General features: G+C 56.2%; 1 protein-coding gene across 1 annotated transcript in view; it reads right to left on the minus strand.

The window, feature by feature from the left end:
• DGAT2 (diacylglycerol O-acyltransferase 2) overlaps positions 1-13,684 on the minus strand; it is a 30,864-nt gene extending 17,180 nt beyond the window's left edge. Inside the window, exon 1 of the mRNA XM_027579175.2 lies at positions 13,348-13,684. Within this exon, the coding sequence (XP_027434976.2) occupies positions 13,348-13,387 (40 nt within the window). The 5' untranslated portion in view covers positions 13,388-13,684. The remainder of the gene's footprint in view (positions 1-13,347) is intronic.
• Positions 13,685-15,170: the final 1,486 nt, after the last annotated feature.

Below are 15,170 nucleotides of genomic sequence, written 5' to 3' on the forward strand. Positions count from 1 at the left end.
GGCATAGCACCTATGGGTGCTCAGTAGCATCTACTACTCCACAGGCATAACTGGGTGGAGGTGGTAGTATGCGAACTCACAAAAGCAAATGAGGCTGGGCCACAGAGCCATGGCAGAGGTTTTGGCGTAACTGCTCCTTGGCCCTCTAAATGAAAATCCTACCACCACAAGCCCTTCCCACCTCCGCACCTTCCCAAAACCCATGCTGGGGCCTGAGGCCCCCCTCTGGTCATCCGGTAGGGCCCAATGAGACCCTCAGGTCACTGAGGAGCACTGACTTGCCAGGGTTACCCAGGCAGTGGGAGGCAGAACAAGGGCTAGAACCCAGGATTCCTGCTTCCTGCTCAGGGCACCTCCCCTTCCCCCACAGCACCTGCCAAGGACAAAGAGCTCCTGTATGTGGTACACAGCAGGTCTGAGGTAGGTTGAGCTCAGGGCCCGGTAAACCAGTCCAGAAGTGGGGAAAGGTCTGTGTAGGTTCATGGCGGAGAGAAGTGAGGCCCAAGCACAGGCCTGAACCCCTGATCTCAGGGCTGGCCTGCCCAAGTCATGGCTTAGCCGCTGCTCAGCCTCCTCAGCTGTGCTGGATGAAGTGAAGCAGGAGCTGGGGCAGCTAAGGGGAGGCAAGCCCCTGCTCTGGGTCTGGGGCCCACTGCATGCCCTGGCTGGAGAGAAGACAGAATGTACTCCAGCACCTTCCTATTCAAAGTGGAACCTGGCATGATCTGGGTCGTGGAATCGAGCCCTGCATCGGGCTCTCTGCTCGGCGGGGAGCCTGCTTCTCCCTCTGCCTGCCGCTCCCCCTGCTCGTGCTCTCTCTCTCTCTCTCTGTTCAAATAAATAAATAAAATCTAAAAAAAAAAAAAAAGAAAAGAAAGAAAAGTGGGACCTGGGAGCTGTTTAGAAATGCAAGATCTGGGGCTCCAGACTGGATCTACCAAATCAAAATCGGCATTTTTAACAAGATCCTCAGCCAAAGTCTCAGGAAGGGCCAGTCTGGGGCAGGGAAGGAGGTAGGGCGAGGTGCTGGGGACCTCCACCTTCTGCTAGGCAGGGAATAAAAGGTAATGCAGGGAAGGGCATCAGACATTGCTTCATGTGACCAGTTCCTAGAGCAGACAGGAACCCCGAGGCCAGCAGCTTGAGGAGCTCTTAAGGAAAGGGCTCGCTGTCTAGCCCCTGCTCTGGGTCAGGGCCACCCGACTGCTTCCACTCGGCATACGGAGTTCTCCTGCTTGGGGAGGGGCCGCATGGTAATTCCACACTGGTGGCATATCTCCCATTGAAACCACTGAAAAGACACATTCTTGCTAATGCCTAATCCAAATCCATCTGCTATGCTGATTAGCGGTCTCTCGCAATTAGATACGGTCAGAGCGCAGGAAGGTGTTCGACCCTCACCCTATTGACCAGACAGGAAGAAGGGGCCTAAGGAACTTGCACCAGCTTCATGGCAAGCGACCAGCGCTGGGCTTTTTCGGCACTGCCCAGCCTGTTCTCACCGTGCCTTACTCCAACCACCACACACAGCCCGCTCCACAACAAAGTAGGAAACATCAAGTCCACTGAGGCATGACAGGTGTTTCTGTGGAAGTCAGAGTGAGAGGCTGCCTAGAGGGGAGCCCAGGGGGAAGCTGCTACTCTGCGTTCCTCATGCCTGGCCCACTCGGCTGCCTCCGGGCCAGACCGTCCCAACCTGGCTGACCGCAGAGCCCGGCCCCGGAGCTGGCCTGTCCATGATGCTGAACCCCAGCCCCAGGGGAAGCCCCGTATAGACCTGAGAGATGTCGAGCCATTGCTCCTCTGCCCAGAAAACCCCTCCTTGCTGTGCCCACCTGATGAGACCCTGACAATGAGACGAGGCAGCTCATCCTTCGAAACCCAGAAAGGGTAAGCCTTTGGAGAGAGGTCGTCATTCTTTCTCTGGGATTATAAACTCTAAAGCCCGTGCAAATCTGGAATGGTCAGAAGCATGGAGAGAACCTGTCTGGAATGAAGTCAGGAGAGGCCCACAGAACAGAGAAATAAGGGAGAGAAAAGAAGGGGGTCCCTCTGGGTCCCACAGCCCCTCACCTTGTCCTAGCTGCTGATTACACATCCATCCTCCCATGATGGACCCAGGCCCGGGTCTGATCCACATCTGGCTTTCCAGTAGCCTGCCAGGGCCTGGCCCAGAGCAAACACCAAGAAGGTTTGCTGAGTGGGAGGAAGAGCAGGTCTCTGCTCTGGCTGTTCCTCAGGCCCCCCAGCTCCTTCTCTTCACAGCTAGGTGACAGCTGTGCCACGCACATGACCCACACAGCACTTTCATGGGCACCTGGATTCCTCACCAGGCCCGTGAGCTTGGCACCATCACTCCCATTTTGAGGGTGATAAAAAAAAGTGACAGGGTCAAGGTCACTTGGCCAGAGGGTCGCAGAGTTGGACTCAGTTCAGGCCCAACCTCCAGGCTTGGATTCTGTTCCCAGGCCGCAGGTCCCCCCAAGTTCCTTCTCTCTTCTCCCCAAAACAAAGTAGGGGGAAGCTGGGAGGGGACCGTGTTCAGGGGCAGGCATCTCGTGGAGCAGGTGGAGTGGCAGCACGCCTCGACATTTCAGTCCCAGTTCTGCCACCGACACCTGTGTGACCTTGGCCACGTCACTTTGCCTCCCTGGGCTTTGGTTCCCCAATCTATACCGTGAGGGTAGGGAGGATGAATTCTATAATCTCGACTGTTGGACTCTGGTGTCCGCTCTCCTGGGGACACGACCTAGAGGCTCACCACCCAGCCACAGCCCCGGGACGGTTGCCCAGCTGATGGGAAGTGAGGTTCAGCTGGGTACCTGCAGGTCACAAGCCAGCCCTGACCTCCCAGCTGTCAGCACCTCCTCCGGCCAGGCTGTGGCAGAAGCAGGTGTGGATGCCACACGGCCGCCACCTTCACACTTAGTCTGGCTGTCCCCAAGTCTCAGGTGGGCCTGCAGGGAGCCTCAGCATCTAGCCGCGTCTCGTCTGCCCACACCACCCTCCCCTGGCCTCCCGTGGGGCAGAGCACCCTCCACGCCCTCTCAGCACCTCTCAGTCCCACTGGCCACCCTCCTCTGCCAGTGTCTCCTGGGCGCCAGGGCTCACACCGGTGCATCTATGTGCCCAGGTGAGAGCAGGTGCTCAGACAGGGTTACGCGTGAACAGACAGACCCATGAGCCACAGAGGCAGTGGGAGGCCTTGGTGTCCGAGTCAGACTGAGCAGCCTGACAGGAAGGCCCCTGGCACCCTCACTGAGGACCTTGGCCGGGGTCAGGGTGGGGGAGAGAGCCTCTCTTGCCCTCCCTGAGCATGAGTTTCCCACTGTGATGAGAACAAACCCACTACCGACACGTCTTTTCTTCGTGGAGGGAGACAAGACAGGCCATAGAGTCGCTTCACTAGTCCTGTGAAGAAATGTCCCCAATAGCTCATTCAAGCGGCTGCTCCCAGGCACCCCCTATCTCACCACTTACTTTACACAGCTCACGTACTCCTAGATTTGTGGAGGGCAGAGCGAGTGGGGCTACCAGAGAAGCCCAGCGCAGTTCTCTTATCCCCAGAAAGGAAGGCCCCCCCCAATCTATCTGGGGCCTCAGGGTCCCACAGCACTCCCCAGGAAGACAGACAAGGTAGGGATGGGCAACCCCATTTCACAGAGATGGAAACTGAGGTGAGGTGAAGCCAAAAGAGGTTAAACCAGTCGCTTGAGGTCAGGGTACCAGGGAGCCTAGGACTCAAGGCTGGAATTTGGGCTCGGCATCCCTCACCATTCCCGTGATGCCAAACCGTTGAGGGCTGGTCCCCACTATGCAAGCCAACGCACACCCAGACTTCAGGAACATACCCCTGCCTAAAGGAGGGCCACCTGCTTGGCCCCAAACCATGCCCCAAGTCTACCGGGGACATCCTCCCATGGACTGGCTGTGCAAGGGACGTGACCCCCCCCCCCCCCACCTGCAAGCTCTCACAAGTTGGGCGGCAGCCGCCAAGGCTAAGCCAGAGCTGCCTGTAGCAGTGGGGACCAAACACCCCTCAGGCCCAGAGCTGAGGCTGGGGTGGCGGTGGGAATGGCTGTGTGAACACCTTCTTGCCCATCATCTGATAGCAGAGTGACCAGGGAGGCCACACCCAGGCTGATGAAACCAGGGTTTCCTGGGCTTCCTCTTCCACATGCCTGAGAGGGGCTGGGTCTGAGCTCTAATCCCCTTAATCTGAGGAAAGCCTCTCAGCCAGCTCTGCCCCCCCACATGGCTCTGTGACCCAGGGAAGTCACCCAGCCTCCCTCAGGCTCCGTGTCCTCATCTCTAAAATGAGGAGAATCATCCCCCCCTCACAGGGTTGCTGGGATGATGAAGTGAAAAAAGAACAATGCGTGTGAGGTACATCCGGCATTTGTTAGGTGACCAGACGGTAGCTACCACCATCGCTTCTACCACAGACCACAATGGCAAGGGATAGAAGTGAGCAAACACAAAGTTCGTCAGGAAGCACATGGCCCTGAGGTGGTGCGCGATGAGCAGAGGGGGCAGAGCAAGGGTGTTGGCAGGGGAGGGCCCGAGGGGGCGGCGAGGCCTCAGCCGGGCCTCGGAGACAAGATCTGGGGGGTGAAGGGAAGGAAAGCAGGCTCTGTGACTGGGGGCAGCTGTGGGAATAAAGGCTCAGAGGCAGTTATAAAGGGCTGCCCTAACGACCCAGGAATGGGGGTTCACATTTACCAAAAACGGAAGCTGAAAAAAGCTGGCAAGGACCTGAGGAGCCAAAGGTGGCCTCCTGGAAAAGGTAGGCGGGGACAGAGACCAGGCTTGAAGCCTGGGGCACTTAGGGGGTGCCAGGGTACTAGGCACCGGGGGCACAGCAGTGAACACAGCAGATAAAGTCTCACATGTTCGGGGGCTTGAATCCCGCTCAGGGAGAGATAAAGCACCCACACGTAAATGTGCGACATAATGCCAGATGAGAGCCCTAACGAAAGATAATTTGGGGTGATGAGCTAGAGAGGGGGCAGGAGGATCCTCTGACCTGTGGAGAGGAGGCACTGAGCGAGGCCGGCCTCCCTGAGGAGGCAGGCGCACACACGAATGGCCATAGGTCAGGCCGTGGGATGGCCCCCCGCTGCTTCCTCCACTCACCTTCACTCCTGGCACCAGGGGAGGGGGCATGCCAGCCTGGAAAAGGTACAGAGGACAGGAGGCTAGGCGTCAGGAGACCCTGGCCTCTAATCGGCAGCAAGTGTAGCCTTGGTGAGTCACTTCCTGTGCAAGCCTCAGTTTCCTCATCCGTGCAGTGGAGCTAATACCCACCTTGCCAGGTTTTTGCGAGACTTAAATGAGATGAGGTAGAGGCAAGAGCTTCATAAAAAGTAAAGAGCTGCGTGAATGCTAAGTAATTATCAAGTGAGCCTTGGTTTCCTCTCCTGCCTAATGGGCGTAACAACCCCTGCCCTGCCTGGAAGCAGAGGCGTTGGCATCAGCATGCCTGGGATTCAACCCCTGGCTCTGAGTCTGGCCTGCTGTGAGACCCTGAGAGCCGCTGCTCTGCCTGAGACTCAGTGTCCTCCTTAGTTATAATCCAGGATTGCCGTGAGGAATCTAAACAATGCATAAAAAAGGGGACAAAGAGGGTCTGGCACATCTGATAGAGGACTAGGAAGATGCCAGTGAGGTCACAGAGATGCGACTAGCCCCCAGGGGCTTCTTGAGGAGGGAAGTCATCTTGCTCATGTCCTCAGCCCCAAGGGTGTCACACCTGGGCCCACCTGGACCTAAGCTCTGCCCTCAGACATCAGCTGCCGAGCGGACAGTGAGGAAGGTGCCCCAAACTACTCCAAACGGCTGGGTACAAGTCTGCATAGAGGCAGGGAGATGGACATACTGACCCCTGGCAGACCCTTCTAGCCCCAGGGAGGTCCAAGAAGCTAAGCCAAGTGCTTAACAGGTGCCAGAGACAAGTTCTCTTCTATGGCGCCCCACGAGCACCTTTCAGCAGGAATCATACGTGTGGTGATGGAAGGCCAGTCAAGGCTCTGGGGGGACATGCCTCTGGATTTTAGAGTCCCAGTCCATGCCTGGGCTCCTGGAAGCCTTGCACACAAAGCACCTCACCACCTGCTCAGCCAGATACTCCTTCCTTCCAGGAAAACTCTCCGCACTCTCGGCCCTGCCTGCAGTGCCCCCAGCTAGAGTCCTATCACCTTCAGGTACAATCTGGTCAGTCGTTCAACTCACACTTGGTTGACACCTGCCAGGCACTGAGCGCTGACCCCTCAGAGACTTTCCTCAACCTTCCTGACTGACTTCCTCAGGGAAGCCTACCTCACCCCTATACTCAGCAGTTCTCATTAGAGGAAAGAATGTGCATTTGTTTGCAGGGACTGCATCTTGTTCATCTGGGTCCCTGTGCCCAGCATGGGGTCAGGCACAGGGCAGGTGCTCGGTCAAGTGTTTCCTGAATGACTGGATGCTGGAGGGGACTGCAATGCATAGACAGGGTCCAGACACCACAGAGATAGGCCCAGTCCACAGCTGACTGACCTGGGCCACGACAGATGGTCAAATGGAGCTTTCTGGGAAATCAGGAGGGATGGGTCTCCTCCAGCTAGACAGGCTGGGGTTAAAGGCAGGGGCAACAGTGGAAGGCTCCAGAGTGAGAGAGAGAAGGATGGAGCCCAAACACTACCATTCATTCAACAAGTGCTTTCTAAGTACCCTTTCCACATCAGGCCAGGTGCTGCAGACCTAGGGTGAGAGCTGCCCGACCCTGCTTCTCCTCTGCTTCTTGGGCACCTGCTGGAGGCTGAGCTCTGCCTCTAGGCAGCAGCCCCCAGCTATGGCTGGGGAGACCAGGCTGTGAACAATTAGGCCCAGAGGGTAAGTCAGGACGGGGGGATCTGGGGGGGGGCCCCAACGTGATCTGGAGGTTGTTCTCACAGATGCCCTCCTGGATGAAGTAATGGGCCAGGTGAGGTGAAAATAATGAGTAAGGGTTAGCCAGGCGACAGGAGGGAGGGGCAGGGGCAGGACCCCAGGTGCTGGAGTCCTGCAAATGGCATTTGCAAAGGCCTGGAAGGAAGAGAGGGCACACACTGGAGGAATCAACTGCAAGTAGTTCAGCCAGGCTGGAGCATAGCGGCTGTGTGAGTGGGTGAGTCTAATTGAGAAAGTGGGTAGGGAGCCATGAAGGACTGGGAACGTCAGGCCAGGGAGTCCTGGGCTCCATCCCAGAGGTCGAGAACACTGCCACCCACCCCTCCCATTCCCTTCACCAGCTTCACATGATGCCTCCGGGCCCCTTGGCAACAAGCCGGCCATTCACCTGGTCCCAGTGCACTGGTGAGTTCTTTCCTGGGAAGACTAATAGTCTCCCCTGTGAGGGGTAAGTGTCCTTAAAGCAGGGCCAGTTAGGACATCTGGCCCAAAGGGGAAGCCAACACACAGCCGTGGTAGGCATGCTGGCTGTGAAGCTCCTGGCTTGGCCATCAGGACGGTGGCGGGGGGGGGGGGGGGTGCGGCTGCTCAGTGGATCCCTGCTTGTTTGTCTTCCGGGTCTCCTATGTAGGGTCTTGTCAGGGAGCTAGGCGTCCTCAGTATCCACAGGTAGGCTGGGACCCTGGGTCTCCCCCTTCCCTCTTTTCGTCTCAGACTCCCGAACCCTGGAGGTGATTGCTGAGGACCCCAATGGCCCACTTTCCCCACCCCCACATTCTGGCACATTAAAAAATAGCTACTGAAGTAGGAGGAGTTGCCATGGCAACACCACCAGCTTGTGGGTATGTCACCGAGGAGTCTCCAAATAGACCCTTATCATAATCCATGAGCAAGTGTGGGGAGCTAGGCTCTTCTGGGGTACTCACCTGGGCCCCAAGCAGGACATGAGCCCATTTTCACGAAGATAAGCAGAGAACGGGAATGAGGAAGAGGTTGGGCCCCAGGTTCCCAGGGCAGTCAGGGACAGGACTGACATCCCATTTCGGCAGCAGAGCTGGAATGAACCCGAGAGGACCAGCTCTTCCAGCTCTCCTCTCCTTGGGCTGACATCCCAAGAGGGCAGGGTCTTGCCAAGGTTACATGGGAAGGAGATGCAGTTAGGCTCCTGGCCCTTTACTCCGGACTCTTAAATCTGCTCTACTAATAAAAGGAATTCATGTTTCCTGCGTCTATTGATTTGCCCAAAGGGTTTGTGGGTTTAGCTTCCTTGGGTCTGCACCATAACCTGGGCAGCTACTCCTATCATGCTGTTGCCCATTTTACAGATGAGGAGACTGAGAGGAAAGAAGGGGCAGTGGTTTCCGAGGTTACAGAGCAGTTCAGGGATGGCACAGGGGCTCGACACACCCCAGATCTGACTCTTAGCCCCAGGCCCTCAGCTCTGCCAACAGCAGCTCCATCCCAGGGAGACCCTAGAAATGGTGGAGGCCAAGAAGCTCTCAGTGCACCTTTCTTAGGAGCCCCCAATCCCCATCCCCCTGCCAATGATTACAGGTGAGCCACCCAGGGCCTGGATATGGCATCCTCTGTCTCCCTTGTCTCTGCCTCTCGGCACACCAGGGCCTCAGCCCACGTTCATCGCTCAGGGGCCCTGCAGGCAAACTGCCCATCCCACCCAAATCTCGTGCCTCTGTTGATACTGTTCCCCGTACCTGAATGTTCTCACCTGCCTTGCTAATACCTATTTATCTTTCAGTATCCAGATTGAATGCTGCCTCTTCCAGAAAGCCTTCCCTGACCCCAACCAAGATGATTGAGCTGTCCCACGTTCACCTTCAGGCCTCCACAGCTCCCCATGCTTCCTTCCCTGGCACTGTGTACATCCCCCTCAAAGGCAGGGACCAGGGCGGATCGACCCAGGGGCAGTACAGAGCCTAACACACAGAAAGTGCTCCAGCAGCAAACCAAAAGGCCCACACCCCAAGTCCCCATCACAGCAAAGCCTTCCTGGATGCATCAGAGCGGAGGCCGCCACTCTCCACAGTGTTGGGAGCCTGCTTGCGTGTGTCACACAGGATGAACGACAAGGATGAACTTGAGTGTCACAAGTTAGTTTATAAAGCACTTTCCATGCATGTTCGCTCAAACCCTCACATTCTTGAGAGTTTGAGATTTCCGATCCGGTTTTCCATATGGGGGAGTGAGATTCCCAGAGGGTAAGTGAGCCACCCAGCCATGTCCCAGAGGGAAGGGAGGGCTGCCATCCTGGCTCTCTGGCTCCTAAAGCTCTGGAAGTGATGAGGGGGACCACGGAGAGCCCAGCGCCCCCCCCCACTCGGCACTCTGCCTGGGAGCCAGACCCTCACGAGATGGAGGGTGTCTCTGCCGCAGGGAAGAGCTGCAGCCCCGTCACCCAGCACAAGCAGGCACAGAGGAGGCCTGAGGAAGGACTGAGGAATCACACTGAAGCTAAAAGCAGGACTTCCTCCCAAGAGGAACAGGACAGCTCTCAGGAGGGCTGAGGTTCCATTAATGATTCACTCATTCAACAAATATTTACCGAGCACCTACTACATGCCATACATTATACGAGATACCAGGGACATAGCGCTGAGAACGACAAGGTCCCTGCTCCCAAGGGGCTGACAATCTTATGGGAAAGACAATCACTAAACAGGTAAGGACACATGATAATTTAGGTAATGAGAAGGGCTATAAACAATAAAACAAGATGTGGCAATTAGGGGGCAGTTCTACACATGGCACGGTCAGAAAAGGTCTCTGAAAGGAGACTGAAGGATCCAAAGTAGCCATGTGAAGATCTGGACAGAGGGACAGCATGCGCAAAGGGCCCAGGGTAGGACAGAACTGGTGGCAATATTCGCTGGAGGAACAGGAAGACCAGTGGCAGTTCTAGAGCACAGCATGGCAGGAGATGAGGTTGTGAGGTGGTGGGGGCTGCTCATGGCGGGGGCTTCATGGCCTCCTGGAAGAGTTTGGAGGGTCTGACCCATGATGAGGGGAAACTGGTAGTTCATCACCTGGCATCAGAGCTCTGGGGTGGTGTCTCTACCCATCAGGGCAGCTGGGAGAGCTTCTGCAAAAAAGCTTGGGAAGGAGTGATCTACCATCCCATCCTGGAGACTGGGAGCAACCTCTACTCATTCAGAGTAAATCGCTGAGTGTCTACAATAGCCAGAGCCCTGTGCTCAGCCCTTCACCCCCTCTCTTGGTTAAGGAGGCAAGCCACAGACTAGGAGATGGATCTGGGTTCTGACCCTGGCTTTGATAACTCTGAACCAGTCCCTTCTCTCTGGGGCCCTCAGTGCTCCCTAGGTAACATGGCAGCTGGGCCTGACCCAGCACTAACAGATAGCTATGATTTTATGACTAATTGCTGCTAAATTTGAGGTGGGAGGCTGGGGTGAGGCAGGATTTCCACATTGGCTACTGAGTCACCCAGCCTGCCAATCAAATATTACTCTCGGCCCTCCTTTTACAGCACAGAAGAACCGTTGGTAGCAGAGATAACCCCAAAGTGGCCTCTGTGCAGGTAGGGAAAGGATGCAGGGGAAGGGAGACAGGGAACAGGAGAGTGACATTTCTATCCTATGATTTAGGACGGGGTTAGGTGACTATCACCCCACAGTTCCAGAGTTTCCCAACAATCTAGCCTCTTAAGTTTCACTCCCTACCAAGCTCCTGCTTGTATACCTCCAGTAATGGGGAGCTCCATCCCTACCCACTCCAGGATTTCTCCATTACATCAAAACCTGCCCTCTGTAATCCCACCCCTTGTTTTTTGGAGACACAGAGAACCAATGAATCAGCTCAGAATTTTACTAGAGTTGCCATCATTTTGTTCTGGGTCTTGTGCTAAACCCGGAGGATCTAGGCAGGCGTCAGAGGGCTCTGACCTGAAGAGCCTCTGGTCCAGGGGCAAAGGCAGAGATGCAAATGTGACTAACTCTGCAGCCTCCACCCCAGGCATAGGATAGTCCTTCAGAGATCAGAAGTTACCAACACAGACTCCCACCTCCCCCAGCAGACACCCACCTAGCCATAGCCATGCTCCCACAGCTGGCTTTCTCTTTTGGCCAAGAAACCAGTCACCAAGGTATCTATTTCAATCTCTCACCCAACACAGGACTTCCTTTCACAGAATCCATGGTCTCTCCTTTGAATATTGCCACTGACAAGGTGTTCACCACCTCGCAACAGTGGACACTTATCCACAGAGACAAACCAGGCCACTGAGGAGTGTCTTCAAAGACCAAGGATGTAAGAAGCCGGTCTAATGGAGATGTCTAGATAACATAAAATCTGCTTCAGCACCCTCCCCTACCCCACCCAGTCTTTCGTCAAAGTAGATCCAGAGAGCTGACACGTGACTGGTTTGCATTTCATACCAGCCCAAGATGGAATTCCTTGCAGCCAGTTAAAAAAAAAAAAAAAAAAAAAAGAGGGGCGCCTGGGTGGCTCAGGTCATGATCCCACGGTCCTGGGATGGAGCCCCGCGTCGGGCTCCCTGCTCCGCAGGAAGCCTGCTTCTCCCTCTCCCGCTCCCCCTGCTTGTGTTCCCTCTCTCGCTGTCTCTCTCTGTCAAATAAATAAATAAAATCTTAAAAAAAAAAAAAAGGAAACAAAAAGTTCTTAAGATCTGAAAACAACATCGGCAAATGCTCCTGATAGGATATTAAGTGACTTGGTCAAAATCATTCACTAAAAGTCCTGAAATACAAACTAGAGGTCAAAAACATGAGAGTCAACAGCTCCTGAAAGATAGAGCTCACAGCCTGCGGACATCAGAGGCGAGGGAAGGGGATCTCCGGGAAGGACTACCGCAGAGAGCATCCCTATCCTGTTCCCTGAAGACAAAAGCATATTTAAAAGCATGAACATGGGTGAGTCCCTTCCTTCCCTTGTTATGGGCATCAAAGGGTACAATGAACAGAAAAGCACTCTTAAGTGAGAGAGGAGGCTGTCGTAGGCTATTGGGCCGGATACATGGGGCAGCTCAGGCTGCTTGCCTCCAAAATGGCAACAGCAGCTCGATATCTCTCCAAGGGCAATGAGCAGCACTCCAAGGGCAATGCCAATGCCCAGGACCCAGTTAAACTGTGATACAGCTCCACGGTGGTTACTTGGCAGCCACTAGAATATTATAAGTGATTCTGAGCAAGAGAGGAAATCCTCAGAGAAACCAGGATTCGGAACTATAGCTGTAGCATGACCTCAACTTTATATAATGCGAATAAATAAAATTGAAAGACATATACTAACACAGCACTAGGAGGCTATTTTTGGATAGTTGAGGACCCAGCAATTGTTATTTTCTTCCTGTTTTTCTCTATTTTTCAAAATTCCAATAATCAGTATGTTTTATTTTTATAATGAAGGTGGGTAGAGTAGGCGACTGTCAGTTACTGAAGAAAAAATGATAAGAGAGGTTCAGCAAGCAGAATAAAGACTGAGAAGGAGGGAGGGAAACTTCAAGACACACACAAACCTAGCACAGCTGTGACTGACTTCCCAGGGTCTCCCTTGGCCAAGGCATCTGTCAAGGAAACCTCAAGAAGGTCATACCTCTTCCCATCAATTCCTCCAACTATAAGTGAATATCTGTATATTCACCAAGGGCCTCAGTTCCACACTGGTGGAAGAGGGGCCTGGGCCACATGGAGGGCACCTGGGGTCTTCCGCCCCACCTTCTAAGGGTGTGGCGCTGAGCTGCTGCCGCGTGGGCCCCCTGAGCCTGGGCTCGAGGATGGGAGGAGGGCAGAGTACTGTGTGGGCACACCTGTCCCAGCCAGGCATGTTCCCGGCTGGTGGCTGTTTCAGGGGATTGCAAAACCCTGCCACTCTGCCCCATCCAGTCTCTCAGGGCTTGGCTCCACCTGGTGAGAAGAGAGGGGAGGGAACTGCCAGGGGCCACTACCCCCCCTTGCTCTGGGTTGGGGAGGGCTTGTTAAATATCAACCTCATCTAACAGATGGGGAAAACAAGCTGGGGGAAGGAAAGCGATGTAACAGAGGTGACAAAAACGGATCAAGTGCCAGAGTGGAGCATGAACTCAGCCTTGACTACGACGCTGCCTGCATCTGCCGAGGTCCCCAGGATCCTTCCCTCTTCCCAGACCTAGATGCGCGGCGTGGGGCACGCTTTCAGAAAAGAAAAGAAAAGGCTTGGGACCTCAACCTGCACGCTGGCCAGTTCTCCAGCAACGTACCCTGGTACCCTCGTTGTAAGAACACACTCCTGCCTGCCTTAGAGCCCTGTCACGTCCTTTCGCGAAAACCCCCTGCGGCTTCCCCGCCCGGGATGAAAGCCGCGGAGGCCCTGCAGAACCCCCCACCCCCGCGCCCCGGCCCACCGCCGCCCCCCACCCCCAGCGGGGCAGCCCGGGCCCCCGCTCACCTCGCAGGACCCCGGAGTAGGCGGCTATGAGAGTCTTCATGCTGAAGCCGCTGCAGCTCACGGCCCCGCGGGAAGCCGGCTCGCCCCGCACCCCTGGCCCATGCCCCGGCCGCCGGGGCCAGGGCTTCGCGCCGAGCTCGGGGGCCGGGGTTGGGGGGACGGCGCTGACGCTGGGGCGGCTACGGCGCGGGGAGCTGGAGGCGCACCGCCCGTCGCGGCGCGAGCAGCAGCCGAAAGCGGGCCGTCGGCGGCGGCCACTGCGCTCGGCGCTCGCAGCGCGGCGCTTTATCACCTCACAACCCGGCGGCCCGACGCGGGCTGGGGCGGGGCCGGCCGTTCCACCCCGCCCGCCCCTCGTCCCCCACGGGAGCCCGAGCGCCGGGCGGCGCGGGCGGCGCGGGCGGGGCGGGCGGGCGCGGGCTCCGGGGCTCCCCGCGGGACGCGCGCCGGGGCCGGGCCGCTGCTCCCCCCGCGCCCTCGGCCGCTGCCCGCCGGGGGCCCGTGGCTCCTGGGCCCGGACGCAGAGCACGTGCAGCCGGCGGAGAGCCTTAGCGGGTGTGTCTGCCCGCAGCTGGGCCTGCGCTTGGCTAAGATGCTAAGGTCCCGCCTCGGGTCGCTGGTGCCGGGATTCGTTAGGGTAGGCCTGGGCTCCCAAGCTGCCTCTACCTTTCCGTCTGGTTATCAAGAAAGCCCACAGAGCATCTCTCCACTGCGAAGTGCCGCGGACCCAGCTCAGCCAGCCCCCCCCCGTCCCTGCCCGTGGGGTGCTCACGTGGTTGAGGGGTGAGGGTCCAGGACGCAGGAGACAGCCACACACAGATGCTGTTGGCAGTGCCGGGACAGGAATCAGAGGAGAGAGGCCCCTGCCTCCGCTGGACGCACTTCCCGGAGGGGTTTATGCACAGCAGCTTTGCACTCAGAGCTGGAGTCTGATTCTGGCCCTGCCTTCCTTGAACCTCTGTTTCCGTATCTGTAAAATGGGAATAATAATAACCATCATCATTTGTGTGAAATGCTTTGAAAACTAAATGAGCTAAGATACAAAACAAAACAAAACAAAAGCCTAGCATAGTGCCAGGCACATTTTTCAAAATTATGTTCCTTGCCCATTGATGAGTGGTTTTGCAGATGGAGTCTGTGGGCGCAAGGCAGAAGGACAGACATGATGTCTTAAACTGGGAAGGTTAAGAGGAGATGGCATTTGCCACTGGACCGGGGATGATCAGTACATTTCCGCCAGGCTGAGAGGAAGGAGAAGGGCATTCAGGCAGAGGCCACAGCATGGGTGAAGGCCTGGAGGTGAGACCCCAGAGCACCCTGGAGTGGCTGGAAGAGGGATGCAGGCAGGGGAGGAGTAGAGAACAAGGCTGCACAGATGGACAGGGACCAGATCTGAAGGGCCTTGTAATCCTGCGGAGAAACTTGGACTTCATCCCCTGGGGGATGGACCAAAGGAGGGGTGTGAAGAGCAGGGCACCTTGATTAGATTGGAGGGTTAGAAAGAGCAGGTGGGTTGCTGGTAGGGAGGTGGGGCTTGAGGACTAGGGCAATAACATGTGGCTTCAGTTTGACCCTTCACACATACATGGCAGCTTTCTTTGTCCTGGGACTGTGGTCTCCTGCATGAGGAGAGAGCAGGGGGGACTCACAGTAGGCACTGACTTCTCCTGGCCCCCTCCCCTCACCTCCCAACGTCCCTACATTCCCGGCTTTAATGGTCTGCCCTGTTCCTCCTGCAGGTACGTGAGCAGGATGGCTCTGGGACCCGAGCCACATTTTCTTTATCTTCTCCCTATCCAGCCCCTGGGTGCTTTGACCAAACC

Source organism: Zalophus californianus, chromosome 11 (assembly GCF_009762305.2).
Source record: "Zalophus californianus isolate mZalCal1 chromosome 11, mZalCal1.pri.v2, whole genome shotgun sequence".
Classification (NCBI taxonomy): Eukaryota; Metazoa; Chordata; class Mammalia; order Carnivora; family Otariidae; genus Zalophus; species Zalophus californianus.